Source organism: Balaenoptera borealis (assembly GCF_965194805.1).
Source record: "Balaenoptera borealis genome assembly, chromosome: 11".
Taxonomy (NCBI): domain Eukaryota; kingdom Metazoa; phylum Chordata; class Mammalia; order Artiodactyla; family Balaenopteridae; genus Balaenoptera; species Balaenoptera borealis.
Window position 1 is genome coordinate 73,688,720 of NC_138868.1, and position 17,856 is coordinate 73,706,575.

At 35.2% G+C, this 17,856-nt stretch overlaps 1 protein-coding gene across 12 annotated transcripts in view; it reads right to left on the bottom strand.

Annotated features, from left to right (window-relative positions):
• Positions 1-17,856, bottom strand: part of MTMR2 (myotubularin related protein 2) — a gene marked incomplete at its 5' end in the record, with an annotated part of 107,549 nt that overhangs the window by 57,715 nt on the left and 31,978 nt on the right. For 11 of the 12 annotated variants that reach the window (XR_014231117.1, XM_082339928.1, XM_082339931.1 and 8 more), the window contains one exon: positions 12,037-12,142. Coding sequence is in view for 3 of the 12 variants with exons in the window: in XM_082339928.1 (XP_082196054.1) it covers positions 12,037-12,142 (106 nt within the window). Of the gene's footprint in view, positions 1-4,996; positions 5,134-12,036; positions 12,143-17,856 lie in introns of those variants that run through there. The other variant, XM_082339935.1, reaches the window with a different exon arrangement.

Below are 17,856 nucleotides of genomic sequence, written 5' to 3' on the forward strand. Positions count from 1 at the left end.
CTTCTTCCCAGTAAAGGATGGCTTATATCAATTTCTGCCAAAAACAAAACAGAAGTAGATAGATAAAATATTATCTCATTACTTTCATTTTACCTCATACACAGAAGATATCATCATGACCTGACCTGGTTAATGCACTGCTTTTAGAAGATCATTATTCATTTACTACTCATAATACCCTGAAAGAGAAGTAGTGTTTTTATTCCCATTTCTAAATGGGGTAATTGACCCTTATAGAAGTTAAGCAACTTTTCCAAGGTGACATATACCTCACAACAGCAGCTGAACTTGAACAGATATATGACTGAACTAAGACTATGACCATGACATAATAGCATCCTACTGTAACTGTACAGCAAGCAAGTGATATGATGGATCAGAGGCTGAGAAAGAGATCACAATCAGAGGTAAAGATATGGGAGTCATCCATAAAGTGACGATAGCTGAAGTTATGAGAAAGAAAAGAGCATAAGGAAGACAGGAGTAGGGAGTTTGGGGGTGAGCAAGGGATGAAGGACATATTAGGGTCACCTTGTTTAGCTGAGGAGAGAGGAACAGCAAGTACACAAAGGAGGGGCAGTCTGATAGAAAAGAAGTGAAGCCATAAATTGTCACCAGGTTTGAAACCTGGGTCATCATCTTTGACTCCTCTCTCCCCCAATCTTCAATACTCAGGCAGCTTAAACACATTACGTCCACATAAATATTTTTTCAAACCTGTCCTTTACTGTGCATTGTCATTACCCTAGTGCATGCCCTTTATCAATTTTTACTTGGAATTGTACAAACAGCCTCCAAACATATCTCCTTGTTTTCATTCCACCTGCCTCTCATTAATACCACCTGTTTATGTATCCGCGGCTTCTTCTAGCCCTCCCCCAACAATTCCCAGCAAATGGAAACTTAAACACACTCTTCTCTCCTGAATTTTTTAACCTATCTTGAACATATTTTCATATCCACAAATGAAGATCCATTTCTTCTTTCCAAATACTACATAGTATTCAATTGTAAACACATAATTTATTTAACCATCCCCCTAACCAAAAAACATTTCTATTGTTTCCAGACTTTTGTCATTACAAATGTGAGAATCAGCTTGTCAAGTCTTAACCATATTATTTACAGAATAAGCAAGAATTAAAATCTGAACAATATTGAGCCTTTCTATCAAAAAACAAGGTATGGGGGCTTCCCTGGTGGCGCAGTGGTTGAGAATCTGCCTGCCAATGCAGGGGACACGGGTTCGAGCCCTGGTCTGGGAAGATCCCACATGCCGCGGAGCAACTGGGCCCGTGAACCACAACTACTGAGCCTGAGCGTCTGGAGCCTCTGCTCCGCAACAAGAGAGGCCGCAATAGTGAGAGGCCCGCGCACCGCGATGAAGTGGCCCCCACTCGCCGCAACTGGAGAAAGCCCTCGCACAGAAACAAAGACCCAACACAGCCAAAAATAAAAATAATAAATAAATAATAAATTAAAAAATTAAAAAAAAAAAACAAGGTATGACTTTCCATTTATTTAAGTATTCTTTTATATTACTCAGCAGAGTTTTAAAGTTTCTTCATATAGTTTCTTCCTGTATCTTAAGTTTATTCCTGGATATTTTATATTTTTAATTGTTATTATAAATAGGACCTTTCCCTTCCTGATATTTGTAAGTATTTTTATCATAGAAAACTGTTGATCCTTACATATCAATTTTGGCTTTTAGTATGCCTTGTAATGTTTTGCTGAAAGTTGGACATGATGCACCAGGTAAAAAGAGCTGAGATAAACAGGCCCCTAATGATGTCGTAGTGAGGTGAGGAGGTGGGAGGGGAAATGTTCTATAGTCCTATGACTGAATCCCATAGTCCTCTGTCTTTCAATGAGCTTGTGCCCCGGCAGTGTGATGTTTACAAATGCTTCTTTGTCCCCCCGGCCCCTCCCACCCCCAGATAGGACAGGTTGGCTAGAGGGTGCTGAAGTCTGTATTTCTCTTCTCCCATGGGGAAGGTTAGAGGAGGCTGGAATTGGGTATTTCCTTTCCCCCAGGTCAGTTAGGCTCTCACAAAGCCCGTAGGCTGGGCTAGTAAAATAGTTTCTTTTGAGGGCAGGCCTTGTTAAGAAGAACAGAATGTTCTCGACATTTTCAAAATAGCTGCTTTTCCCCTCCCTCTGCCAGAAGCAAAAGAGATTTTTCTCAGTCTTCACTGTGAGAACCTGGTAGGGCTCCTATAGGTAAAACTCACAAAACTATGAAGGCCCCCCTAAGACTGGGACCCCCTTGAGCATTTAACTCTCAGACTTGTCCACGCTGACCCGCCAGCAGTTCGTCAATTACAGTTTAAGTTGTCCTGCCCCTTACTAGTTCCAGAGAGTTTCTGCTGACGGGTTTCTGCTCTGCCTGTCTCTCCAATTTGGGAGACAGCCATTTGTCCTGTGATCTCAATTCTCTGATGGATCTAAGAAGAGTTGAATTTCAACTTTTTGGCTTTTTACTTGTTTGTTAGGACAGATGGCTTCCAAGCTTCTTTTTGTAACCAGTCACCTGATTAGTCTTTTGTTTCTAAAAATTTTCATTTGATTTTCTTAACTTCCACGTAAAAAGAATGCTCCTTTTCAGTAATATGCCTCCCATGTACAGTCGTCCCTTGGTATCCACAAGGGATTGGTTCCAGGACCCCCGCTGGATACCAAAATCTGAGGATTCTCAAGGCCCTTTTATAAAATGGTGTAGTATTTGCATATAACTTACGCACATTCTCCCACATACTTTAAATCAATTCTAGATTACTGAAAAAGACTAATAAAATGTAAGTGCTATGTAAATAGTTGCTGGTGAGTGGCAAATTCAAGTTCTGTTTTTTGGAAGTTCTGGAAGTTTTTTCCCTAAATATTTTCAATCCGCAGTTAGTTGAATCTGCTGATAAGGAACCTGTGGATTCAAGGGGCAGACTATATTTCTCTAATCTAATTGCATCAGACAGTACTTATAAAGAATGCTAAGTAACACAGGCATGATAGTAGGTACCTCGTCTTGTTCTTTAATGGAACTACTTCTAATGTTTTAATATTAGGCACAGTGCTTAATAAGTATTTACCTATTCCCTTCTAATTAAAAGTTCTAAAAACCTGAAACAGGTTAAATTTGGTCAAATACTCTTTATTAAATGCCTTTTCTGCATATATAAAGATAATTATGTGGAACCCTCTCTGTCTTGTAAAAGAAGTTATATCAGCAGCACTTTTACTATGCTTAGCTTTGAAGTGTGAAACATTCTCTACTCCAGAATCAGGATCATTTTAATAAGTGTTCCACCTAATTAAATATACTTCAGGCACAAACACTTTTCCTTATCTCCTTACTATCAACTGAATATAGTCACTATTATTCCTGTTGCATCATGACTACGTTAAATATACTTTTATGTTTATCAGTTTTTCCATACATTCTAATTTTTTAATAATCTCTATATATGTTTCTATTATAATTATTTGGCTCTTTTTACTAAAACTCTTAACACAGAGCTTTTATTCTTTTAACCCTTAAAGGGGTTAATAATATCTGCAATATAATCTGCAAATCGCATCAAAATAATTACAAACCCAATAAACATGCTATACAACAGTATAGCATCTAAGACCCTACTTACTATAGCTTAGCCAACTGCTGACATCATGAACTTGTGGTGAGTAGAGTTGAAGAGCTTTTACTGATACCCAATCTTATAACTGTAAAAGTTCTACGTAAAACTTTTAAGGAAGATGTTTTGTGTACCAAATGCTAAGAGTAATGGTGAGAGTAGTAGAGGCACTGGTGATTTTTATTTTTTCCTTAATCTTATTTCTATTTCCCACAAATTAGTACACTGTATTACTTTTATAATAAAAAAAAACTCTCAAGGTTATTATAAAAGATACAAAATTTTACAAATATGAGTCAGGTAATTTTGGAGAGAAAAGTTTCAGTAAAATGGAAATCATGAGGGTGTGGTCTGAAGTCATTTCTCTATTAAGCATGGAAATGAGACAACTGTGAATATTTTCAAGTGTGATGAAGGCAGTGAATTAGTGACTGTCTCTCTTCCAAATTTTCCTCATATAACTTCAAAGTTTTTTCAACATTGTTCTCTCTCTGATTTTTATCTAAATATCTCCCATCAGAAAAAAAAAGATCATAATGAGCTAGAAGGGTCAGAGATGGGACTGAGTCTATGATAAATGGGCTGACCATGATTTGTTTCACTGAAGAGCAGAAGTACATTCCAGATGCATGAGTGAGTGATCATGAATGGAAGTGAGAATGAGCACATATTGTGTAAGGGACTAAAAGAAGAATCCCTATCTATCGGGGTGGGATTACACTTGGGGACAGTTGGAGATACAGTGTGATAGTTGTGATGGGATCAATCACAAAGAACCCTGAACGCAAGGCTTAGAAGTCTGCACTCACTACTGTAAGAAACGGGGATCCCCTTGAAGAATTTTTAAACAGGGTATCACATATGAAAGTGATGTCAGAGGAAGATTAGCCTTATGGTAATGCATTAGCTGCATCCGACAAAGACAAGCCTATCAGACGTAAGAACTAGGGGACTGTTAACAATGGAAAGTAAAGGGGAAATGAGTATTTTTCAAAATATATGACATTCTGTTAAAAGAGAAAGTAACTTCGTATTTCTCATTCTCTGCAACTGATTTAGTCAAAACATTTTTCCTGGGTACCTTCCCACATTCCAAATATGGAGCTCTAAGGATACAAGACAGGACAACAGATATATCTTATCTGTATATATCTTATAGTATATTTTCTTTTTCTTTCCAGAAAGTTTATTTTTCTTTAAATTCTTGTTTTTGTAAATGCCCTCCAAGTTTTTTCTTTAAGTATGTTTAAATGCAGTAGTACTTTATTTACTTATAATGTAAACTGCTTTAGAATGTTCTGCCCTTTCTGCTCCCAAGGTATACCTTTGTCATAGTACCTATCATATAATATCATGGATTTGCTTACCTCCTTTTCCACTACATGAGTCTAAGCTTCATGCTGGCAGAGGCCATGTCTTACTGGATACTTTCTCCCCGGAACACTCAGGAAATTTCAAGAGAGTGCAGTGAGTTAGTGAATAAATGCACAGATTTTATCGGGAACTATGAATAAAACACAGAATTTCCTTCTTTAGTTTCCCAGATGTAGCTGACAGGTGGTTTCAAGTTTCAATCAATGAGGAGTGCTCCTCAAACTTTTCCACCAATTAAATACAGCAAATGAGAGGACAAATATTCCCAGTGTCCCAAGGAGCCTTAGTTTGCAACTGGCCACAAGTGTGAAATAGCTTTTAAGTCACATTGATTCAGGCACTATTCTATGCACTAGGGAAATAACCAAGGCTCCTGCCTTTGTAGAGCTTAATTTGAGAGAGGTCAGATGAACAGTAATCAAATAAACAGGAAAAGGTCTTTACCCTTCTAGCACAATAAAACTTTGTTTTTATTTTTTATAAATGAAACTTTTAAAATTTGTTTTTTTATATCTTTTCTTTTAATCTTTTCTTTTATGGTTAATATTTTTGGGTATTATTTTAAAATTCCCTCCTGACAGAAGTCATAAAGATACTGTATTTTCTTTTAAAATTTTAAAATTTTGATTTTCAAGTTTAAGTGCTTAGTTTAACGAATTCAATTTTTGTGTATGTGTGAATTAGGAACCCAACTTTTTTTCCCCCAATATGGCGAACCAAATAGTTCATTCTTCCCCCTTCTCCGAGATGAATACAGAGTTCATATAAATATCAGTCTGTTCTTGAACTTTGCCATGTCTCATTCATCTATTTCTGTTCTAATTACTTTAGCTTTATATTTGACTAAATGAATCCCCCCTCTTCATTTTTCTTCGTAAGTAATCTTGACCTTTTTACCTTTTCATATAAATTTTAGGATCAGCTTGCCAAGTTCTTCAGGATAAACTTGAATCTGGTTTGCAATGATATAGAGCTAACAGACATACTGAAAATATTTGACATTCCCAGGCTTTTGTGTCTACTTACATATTTGAGATAGTTTTAGGCTCTTTAATAAAGTTTTATAACTTTCTCCATGAGGTTGTTACATATCTTTTATTAGACTTTGTAATTTTGTTGCTCTTGTGACTGGAATATCTTTTAAATCACACTGTCTAAACATTTTTGCTAAGGTACAGAAGCATGATTTTTTTTAAATTATCTTGTATCCAGCACCAGTGCTGGTAGTGTACATATAGATTTTTCTTAAGTCTTCTGTATATACAATCATTTATAAATAATAAAAGTTTTGTTTCTTCCTTTCATTTCTTATATTATTTATTCTTTTCCTATTTTACTGGCTAGGACTTCTAGCATAATGTTGAATAAAAGTGGTGATAGAAATCATCATCATGTTTCTAAGTTTAAAGGAAATGCTTCTAACATCTTCCCATTAAGTATGAGGCTTATTGTGGAGTTTTGGTGGGTATCCTTTATTTCACTAAGATGTTCTTTTCAATTCCTAGGCTCTCAAGAGTTGATGTTGGTATGCGGGGTGGTGGTATTAATCATAATAAGTGCTAACTTCAATCAGTTTTTGCTCTGGCTATTGAAATAATTATGTATAATAGACACTGTTCTCTGTTTACCTAACATCTGCTCTATGAGCCTTAACTCATTCCAACTAGATTTGCATACTTACAGAATATGTCAATATTACATTCATGTACACACTCTAGATAAGAAATAATCCTATTATCTCTGACCTCTGGTTCATAAAGAAATATGAACAATATAACACAAATTTTGAAAGGATAATCACACTTGCTTGATTTAAGCCCATTAAATATTTCAAGGGCAGATGGTTAAGAACAAAACCCAAAATATTGTAACTTTTATCTCATATATATTTATGTATATATAAACTATATAAATACATATATATATATATATATATTCTGAGACAAACTAGGCCTTCTAAAATAGAGATAAAAAACACAGAATACAATTTCATTTTAATATTTGATTTTGAATTGTAGACAAACATCAGTATAAGCGCCATATCACAGGCATCAACAAAGGAAAGGGGATACTGCGTAGCCTGACTTTTAACTTATCTTTTAATCACCACCATTTAAGGAACATACTTCGCTTAAAGCCCAATGCTATACTAATTACTATTTATACTATTAAATAGTATAAATACTATACTAATTAAAATTTATACTATTTATAGAGTTGTGCATTTGAATTTTAAAATCCTGTATTTCATGGGATTTTAGTCTTCAGTGAGCAAATAAGTCAACCAAACACAAGTTCCCTAGGTTCTTAATTCCACTGTCAAACTTTAAAAATATGTTCTTATTAAAGAAAGTCTGATTTTAAAAATTGCAAATTTATTTTAAAATAATTTATTAAAAATTCTATACGAAAGGATTTTAAGTTTTTTAAATGAAATTAAATAGGCTGCACTACCAAGTGAAGAATAAATGAAGCAAAGAGAAAACACTAATGTCACTGAGGATTCAATTTATCAAGCCTAAGTTTGTGCTCAACTTTTTAGAAATACATCTACTGGATTAAATCTGTATATGACTTTTTCCACAACAAACAAGGCTCACAGGGTGAAAAAGTACCACAAATAGAATTCCACCTGAGTAAATACAAGTTCAAGATATCTAGAATAGTCCACTACCCCCAGTGATTTTCCATTCTGCTTTACTGATGTAGGAGCAAAGAATCTTGCTTGACTAAGAAATTCATAACAGAAACTTTCACAGCTGTTACTCCACTACAACACTATCCTTTCAGGAAAGTGTCACTTCATGGTGCCTACAGCAGAAAACCTATACAATTCGATTTAATATATTTAATGAAGCAGGATTAGCTTTTCAATGCATTGTGTTCTTTACACTTCTATTTAAAAGTTGTTACTAACAGAGCTTCTAAAATGTTGAGGCTCAGGGCAGAGATAAACAGTGAGGCTATGTGGAGAACTCAAAGCCTAGAGGTTAACCAACTTCAAATCATCTGTGAAATGATGTTCAAACTACCATACCAAGCCCCTCATCTCATAAATAGAGCCAAACCATGGTCAAAGAACAACATAGCTGTCTGCAGTTAGTTGCACCTATAATTTACTAGAACACTACCATTTTATAGCCACTAAAGGTATACATAATAAAAGCAAAATATCATCAACTAACAAAATTGAAAAGGGGGAGAGATCAGATATTATTAGAAAAACCATCTTTTATGATTAATTAGAAAAGCAATTCTCACTTATTAAGGAATATTGAAAACTGCTATTTCTACCTCAAAAATGTGTTAAAGTTATTCCTTTTAATTAAGAAAATCGCACTTCACATTTGAGAAAACTTAGCAACAAAATCCTGGGAGAATAGTCTCTCTGGATAATGTGCTGTACAGGAATATGACCAATCTGAGACCAAACATCAATAAAAGGGCAACACCTAGCTGTGTGCCTTTAAGCACATGATTTAATTCAGCTCTTCTGAATATCAGGTTGCTCCCTGTCAAACGGGGTAGTGATATCTGTCTCACAGAATTGTTGTGAAAGTTAAATGAGATAAGCATGTATAAATATTTATCCAGGTAGCACACTACATTTTTTTCAATTCTTAGAAGTATGTTCTTCCTCCACCCTACACATACATTTGAAATCAGGCTGCGTTTTTTAAATGATATTAAATGTTACTCATTCATTTCCCTTCCACAACTGAAAAAAAGACTGTGATTCAGGTAAAGATTGTATCTAATAATCAAGGATATCTTTTAAAATGAGGAAACAGGAAAACAGTCAGCCTAAACATATTAGTTTCCTTTTTTCTCTGTCCTTTCAGGCACTCTACCGTGGAAAGTATGGTTAACCTTTGGTTGCCCAAAACCATCTTCTCCTTAATTTAACATTTAACAATTGTCTCTTCATTTGTCTATTAAAAATTATCTGAGGGCCCCAAGAAGTTGTGAAAGATGCTGAATTGACAAGGCACTAATGGGGACAATTCCTGAAGTCATGGACCTGATGTATAAATTTAACAGATTCCCTTAGTATCCTAGTGCTAAGAGAGTCAGTAATTCAGGACATTTTTGTGTCTAATGTAAAACCTGAAGAGACAACAGCATAAAATAAGACTACTCCAGACAAACTTACATATATGATCACCAGACTCATTATCTCCAAATAGGATGTATGCAAATGATCTTTTGCTTCAGAAGGAGAATAAAAGTACTTTGTTACCTTTTTTTGGGAAGGGAGGGAAGGAGAGAGGAAGGAAGGAAGGGAGGGAGCACGTAGTGCACAGATCTTGGTTTCTAATACCATTCTCCAATAAAAGAAATCTGGCTCCCTGAGAAATGGATGATGATTCTAGGACTGGGGCAGGAAGTATCAAGATGAGCTTGGAGTATCTTGCAGTGACAGAAAGTAAGGAAGAGCTAATAAACAAACAACAAACAAGAAAATCAACAACAACAGCAAAACACCATAATGATGGGAGTATGTCAAAGGGACAAAAGATCTGACTGAAAGAAATCCCAATCTGGAGCTGGAACAATTTGAGCAACAAAGTAGTACTGGACTGTAATATATAAAATAAATATCCATAAGTCTATACTGATATAAATAAATGATTGCATAAATCAATAAATGAGGGAGAAGAGACAAATCTCTCATGCAAAAGAAATAAAAGGTGTTCCACTCTAACAATGTAGAGTCTGGGCTCCTTAAGCAGGGACTGTGCATAGTTACTTCCTTTCAAAGAGTACAGTATAAGGATAAGAAGGGGAAAAAAGAGTATCTTATAGTGAAAGAACCTAACACTACCTCAACCAAGGGATTAACGTTAACATCAACAGTGACAAATAATGTTGATAGTATGTACCTTTGATATGATGTGATGAAAATGGCTCCTCACCTCTGTGGTCTTCTTCCCCAAAAGACATAATCCCAGTCTAATAATGGGTAAAGCATCAGACATTCTACAAAGTATCTGACCAGTGCTCTTCGAAACTAACACGGTCATGAAAAACAAAGAAAGTCTGAAAACCTGTCACAGCCAAGAGGTGCCGTGCCTAAGGAGACATGACTACTAAATGCAATGTGGTATCCTGGATGGACCATGGAACAAAAAGAAGGACATTAGGTAAAAACTAAGGATATGTGAATAAAGCATTGATTTTAGTTAATAATAATGTATCAACATTGGTTCATTAATTTTGACAAACGTACCATACTAATGTAAGATATTAATAATAGGGGAAACTGGATGTCAAGTATCTGGGAACTCTGTAGTATCTCTGCATTTTTTCTGTAAATCTAAACCTGTTCTAAAATTAAAATTTTACCTAATAAAAGTAAGAAATAAGTTATAATATTTAGTCTGCAGATTAACATTATGACCCTTATTTTGTCCCAATGCAAGCCAGTCACTCTTATTATGGTATACATGACATTGTGAGGAAATAAAGGGGGTCTGCACACAGAGAAGCTGACAGTGGAGGCCTCCTTTCAGCATCCTACAATGTACTTCAATTCACATCCATGCCTAGTTAAGTAGTTTAACTAAGCTAACCCTCACAAGAATACACACATAGTTTAACATATTTTAGGCAAGAAACAGCAGGTAAAATATAATATTAATAATATAAGCACAGGTTAGAAATAAAAGCGACATTTCTCCCATTCCTAATGAGTTCTGTATCAGTCACAAGAAGTTAAAAACAATGATGTTTTTAACTAATAAAATCTGACCAGAAGTAGGCCAAAAAATTTCAAAATTATCAAGAGGCCTAGAGGCCTTTAATGTATTTTTATTAATGTAATGACTAAACCAAGGTTAGATACATATATCAAATATGTATTTTTAAATAGTAATATATTAATGAAAGGCAACAGTGGACTTATATCCACTATTATTAATGATAAACCCTGCCCTAAATGTATGCTATGCTTCAAGTTAACAGCTAATGATATTATGAGGCCTTTTTAACCAGCACAACATATATTCAGATTATAAAGATAAATGTTTATCATTTGTAGCAATGTTTAAAGTCCTGCTATACCCAATTTAGTATTTTATGACATTTCACAGGAGATAATGGCAAGTATGCAGAAGCCTTTACACACGCTTCTAACCTGTCTTCTTACATTTGTTGGATTCTGGTTTTGAAAATGAAATACATGAAAAAGATATATTCTCAATATATTCTCAACAGCAAATGACTTCATTAATGAAAACAACGTTTTAGTTAAAATTGTGAAAGTATAACCACTGAGAAGGCAGTCACTTGATCAGAATAAAAAGATTTTGAGGTAAGGTTTAAAGGTTATCACCACATATGAAATTCATTTTCCCCATCATTCATAGACAAGCAGCAGTAGAAAAGCAGATGAATCCAAAAATGTACAAAGTGCTACAGGATTATCACTGATATGGTTAATTTCATAGCAACAAGACCTTTAATAAATAGAGGAATACCTACATACTATAATGAGGTATGTAGCAACTATAGCACAGTATTTAAGTGACTTAGCTCCAGAACTGGACTACATGAGCTGTAATACTGACAATTAAATTTATTAGCTATGAGACCCTAGACATGTTATTTAATCTCTCTCTGAGTTACTGTCATCTGTAGAATGGTAGTAATAATAATTTCTACCTCACAGAATTGCTAAAAGTATTACAAGAGATATTTCATTAGAGCACTTAGAACAATACTTGGCACATGGTAAGTACTCAAAAAATATTAGCTATTATTGGGAGTAAAGCATTATGGGAGTATTCATGAAAATCTTTTATATCACAACAAAATTCATTAATTATCTTAAAGATATCAAACCCAGAGATGAATTACACATTTTTCTTTTACAAATAAATAAGAATGGCCTGTTCTGTGATATTACATAAAGACAGGTCTTTGAGACTTCCATCAGTGTCTCCTTCTTAATTAGTTAAAGGTTATATTGATAGTGTGGACACAAACAGCTAACAGAAAATACTTCACTAGAACTCAGAAAGAGTATACGTACCCTCAAATCAGGAGAAAAGTTCTCTGCAGAAGTTGATATGGAATCCGATGATACAACAGAAGCTGATTTTGTATGCACTGAATTCTCTGAATGAGAAGTGGAAGCACTACAAGATACAAAAGCACAGTGTGTTTGAAAAATGGGCGTGTTAAAAACCAATTTCAGAAATTTTATTAACTATAACTCTATTATTTCTTAAAACTTCCACTGCCAACCAGTCCTACTTTGCCTATTCAATCTTATCTCCAAATACTGATAAATTGCAAGCTCTAATGGTAAGAATAGGGCTAAGTATTATTACCATCCACATTCCCTCTGGACAGGCTTCCCCAGTACTCATAAATACATTCCAGGTTAATTCTTTCTTTTTATCCAACCATCCATTTATGCATCCAATGATCAGGCCAATGTGCAAAACCATTACACCAGGCACTATGATTTGGAGATAAATATGGCAAAACCCTCATGTTCATAAAGCTCACAAGCTTGTGAAAGAGGCAGACAAGTAGATAATGCTGCAATGTGATAACTCTAACTACATACACACACACACGGGGTGGGGTGGGGTGAGGGCAGAGAGAGAGAGAAAGAGAAAGAGAAAGAAGGACTATGATTACGAACTTGGAGAAAAGAAAAGAAAGCACCTGACTCTACCCAGGAAAGTTCAGGGAAGACATCACAGAGGAGGTGATATCTGAACTGAGTCTTGAAAGATAGGAAATTGTCAGGCTGACAAACAAGTAAGGGAATTCCAAAAACAAACAAAAAACACTACAGAAGTACAGAATTATCAAAGAGCACAGAACACTTGAGAAACTACAAATAGTTCGACAGTGCTGGATGAGCAGAAGAGCAGAAGATGGAAAGTTGAGCCTGTCTTTGTACCTTGTACCTTTCCACCAAACCAAATTCTATATTTTTAACAAGGCTGTCTGAAATATCCACTTCTTCCTTTACAATAAGGAATCACACTCTAGAGTTACTTTTATTCTCTTTAATTCTTATAGAACTTTTGATACCTGATCACATACTGCCTTTTACTGTTTACTGATCTCAGGTATGTAAATTTAGTCTCACCAACTAAAATTTAAATACCCCAAGAGGGAGGACCGTGTCTTTACTTTCCTTAAAATCGACTTCAGTGCCTGTGTATATAGTTAACATGTATTATGTTTCTTAAATTCAAAAATACAGGACTTCCCTGGCGGTCCAGTGGTTAAGACTCCACGTTTCCACCGCAGGGGCCATGGGTTCAATCCCTGGTCAGGGAACTGAGATCCCACATGCCCTGCGGCCAAAAATTATAGTGACAATATACCTATGCCACAAACTGAAATGATTTACATCATTTCCTTTTATCAGTAAAAAAATTTTTTAATTATTTAAGGAAGAAAAATCAATGGTAGAAAAATCTCAGACACTTTGAATTGAAACTTAAAGTTCTGATAAAAAAATATATTTTTCTAAAGTTTCATTCCCAACATATTAAAAGTCTCCCTCACATGAAAAGTCAAAACTTTTTCATTAGATTCTGATGGAATAATCCACCTTGAGGTTGTGATAATATTTAAGAACCATATTTTTGTTTTAAAATTTGTCCATCATAAACCTGTGTATAATGATTACTAAACTATTTTTACAATGTGAAAATCATCTCCCCTCAAAAAACTGTCAGTTCATTTTTTTATTGGTTTTTTCAGCTTTATTGAGGTTTGATTACTAAAAATTGTGTATATTTTAGGTGTACAACATGTTTTGACATATGTATACATTGTGAAATGATCACCACAATTAAGCTAACTGAAACATCCATCACCTCACAGAGTTACCTTTCTTTTCCTGGTGAGAGAATTTGAGATCTACTGTCTTGGCAGTTTCAAGTATACAATACCGTATTACTAACTACAGTCACCGTGCTATATATTAGGTACCCAGAACTTAATTTATAACTGAAAATTTGTCCCTTTTGATCAGTATGTCCACTTTTTCCCTCTTCAGATAGGATTTGAAAACATTTTCTCTCACTCGGTAGGTCACTTTTTCGTTTTATTTTTTCTTTTGTTACAGGGAAACTTTTTGTTTTTGATGTAGTCCCAATAGTTTATTTTTGCTTTTGTTGTCTGCACTATTGGTGTCAAATCCCAGAAACCATTCTCAAGACCAACACCAAAGAGCTTTTTCCCTATGTTTTCCTCTAGGAGTTTTACAGATTCAGGTCTTACTTTTAAATGTTTAATCCATTTTGTGTTGATTTTTGTGTGTGATGTAATACAAGAGTCCAATTTTATCCTTTTGCATGTGGATATCTATTTTTACCATCACCATTTATTGAAGAGTCTATCATTTCCCCACTGTGAATTCCTGGTGCCCTTTCAAAGGCAAGTTGACTGTATACATGTGTGGTTCTATTTCTGGGCTCTCTATGCTGTTCTATTGTCTATGTGTCTATTTTCTTATGCTGGTACCATATTGTTTTGATAACTATAGCTTTGTAATACAGTTTGAAGTTAGGAAGCATGATGCCTCCAGCTTTGTTCTTCGTGCTCAAGATTGCTTTAGCTATTTCAGGTTTTGTGTGGTTCCATACTGACTTCAGGATTGTTTTTCTATCTGTGAAAAATGCCATTAGAATTTTTATGTAGAATGCATTGAATCTGTAGATCACTTTGGGCAGCAGTGACATTTTAACAAGATTAATTCTTCCAATCCATTAACATAGGATAACTTTCTATTGATTTGTGTCTTCTTCAATTTCTTCCATCATTGTTTTATAGTTTTCTTCATACAGGTCTTTTACCACCTTGGTTAATTTTACTCCTTAGTATTTTATTCTTGTTGATGTTATTGCAATGAATTTGTTTTCTTAATGTCTTTTTTGGAAAGTTCATTGCTAGCATATAGAAACAACTGATTTCTGCATGTTGATTTTGTATCCTGTAACTTAACCTGAATTTGCTTATTAGTTTTAACAGTTCTTTTGGTAGAGTTTTTAGTGTTCCATATATAAGATCATGCTATCTACAATATGTTTTTATATATTTATACAATGTGAAAATCATCTCCCCCAAAATAAACTGTCACTTCACTTAAATGAATGAAAATGGCATTCCACTGGGAACACTTCAAAATTGTTTTTTCAAATACAAACATCTCTTTATTTTATTAACTATTTCAAAGTATAATTGTGTAATTTTTTTTGTATCCAAGAATCTATATTATACAAAGGAGCAGTCATAAGAATTCTATTATCTAGTTTTATAATGCAAGGAAAGAGAAATTGATAGGCTGAGAATGATTTCTTCCTTTTTTCCTGTACCAATTTCTGAGTAATTAAATTCCATGTGCATTAAAATAACAAGTAAAATAGACAAACTTCAGGCACAGTGCTCTAACAGATATTGTTTGCTGCCTGCTCCATATATATACACACCCCTTTCTTTCCTGACTTTAGTGAGGACAGTTTGTGGCCAGCCCAAGATGACATGCTTGTTTTTGGCTCCCTTGTGTCTAGGAAACAATGTGACACAATTTTGGCCAATGAGATTTAAGGGGCGGTTTGTTAATTGTTATGGAAGCCTCTTATTTTCTTAATAAAGGGGAGCAGAAATAGCAAGGCGGTCCTTAACCTTTCCCACTTTCTCTTGCCTGGACCAAGATCGTAAAGCTTGGATATACTGTGGCCATCCTGTAAACATGAGCAAATGCTGGCTTGTGAAGGACACAAAAGAGCATAAAGTCCTTTCCTGGTGAGCAGCTGAATCTACACCAACAACTCCCTACTTTGGGAATTTTGGTTATGTAAAATAAATGAAGTTCAATTTTTAAAATCACTGTAATGGAGTTTTCTATTCTGTACAGCCAAACACAATTTTAAGTGTTACAGCAATCAACACCTCACAAAGTCTATTTTGAATAAGCTGAAATGCATGGTACTATTTTTTATGTATATGACCTTCTGGGAAAACAGAAAAAACATGTAAAGGCAATAAAACACAATTTGGAATTATGGGTAGTGTATACCTAAAAATAATAGTATCGATAGGAATATTATAGCATGTACCATTAAGACATCAAATAGTTCTTGAGAGCCAAAGTATGAAATAAACAAATCTAAGAGAAATAAAATAACAAGCAAAATCAGGTCTTGCAACTAATACTTTGCAGTCTCAAAGAATCAGTCTTCCAAGCAAAAGTGTGGAAAACAGCCTTTAATTATTAATCTCTTTTTAGACACACATAAACATGGGTAGATATTGTGATCTACACTGTTGTATTTGAATAAGCACTAAAAGGTTTTAAACTCCAGGCAGGCAATGAGGGGCTGGAGGGGACAAGGGTGGGAATACTTGTGATTACAGCAAACACAAATACACACAGCACCACCACCACCACCAGAACCCCTGAAAGTTCTGGTATAAACATGAAGTGGCTACTCAGACTGAAGGTGGCCACAGAATGCAGTTCTTATTCAGCAGTTATTCTTCTCCTGTCATATGGGCTCTATGCATGCTTCTGATCACCATGGCTACTACAATAATACAACCTAATTTCCACTGTTCTCTTCCATTTCCCCACTGCTCATCTTGAGGTCAAGCTCTCTATGTTGACCTTTTATGAACTGTTCCACAAACAAGCTCTATATTTCCCTGAATTCATACCTTTGCTCATGCCATTCCAAAAACAATGCCCATTTATCCCAATCTATTTATTAACACCTTACTTACACTTTAAGACCCGGTTAAAAGGCTAGCTTTTCCAAGTAATCTTCCCCAGGTCTTCCAGCTGGAACAAAACTCTCAGTCGACTACACTTCTGCCTATACTCTATAATGGCACTTAACACTTTCCACATTAGACTAGAGCTCTTTGGTTACACAGCCTCCTCCTTTTTAAATTATAAACTGCTAGAGAATAAGAATCTTGTATTTGGCAAGGCATTTGAACTCAGAGCAAAGATTGCAGTCTGCTAATCTCATTAAGTAACCAGTGCCACTTTGGTTTTCCTAGGCCCATAAACTTCACCACATAAATTTCAATCCAAACATTCCTGCTATCCTTGTCATCCTGAACTTCTTCAAAAATGCCAGACCTTCTAGTCCGACTATGTGTTTTCTCCATCCATTTTCCCTGCCCAAGTCTTCCTTCAGCTCCTAACTTTTCCTAACCTTTATACTAGACTTTTTACTCCATACTGAATAAATTCTCTTACATCTTCAACCAGATTCTCCCCTCCACCTCTTTGCTTCAACTGAGATCTCCTTCCAGGAATCCACTTCGCTGCAGCCTTTTCTAGAGAAAACTTTCTTGTTCCACATCTAAAAAGCCCAAAGGTGAAGCCAGCATTTCCCCAGCTCCTTTCTCATGCTTCTACACTAGTATTACTTTTCCATCTTCATATATAAAAGCCTTCTTCCTCTGAGGTTCGTGGGATTTGGGTATAAAACCTCTCTGTAACTATCATCCACTCACCTTTTAATTACTCCTCCTCACTCAGTAAGAACTTTCTAATCTGGCTCACTTTCTTCTCTAAAGCTTCTTTCTACTCCAAAAGTGCCTTCATCATGGGAATTTTAATGCCCATAAGGGCAAACTAGCAACCACCTAGCTCAAAATTCCTCACTTCCTACATCCCTCATCTATATCCCCACCTTAGCAATGTGCTTCTGTAGTCACACACTGTACTTTATCATTTCTGGAAACTACCCAGCCTTTGCAATCTTAAACTTAAGGAAACCAATATCTGACCACAGATGCTATTCTTTCCAAATATCTCACTTTCTTAACTTTCCCTTCATCTAATCTTCAACCTGGTGGTGACAAC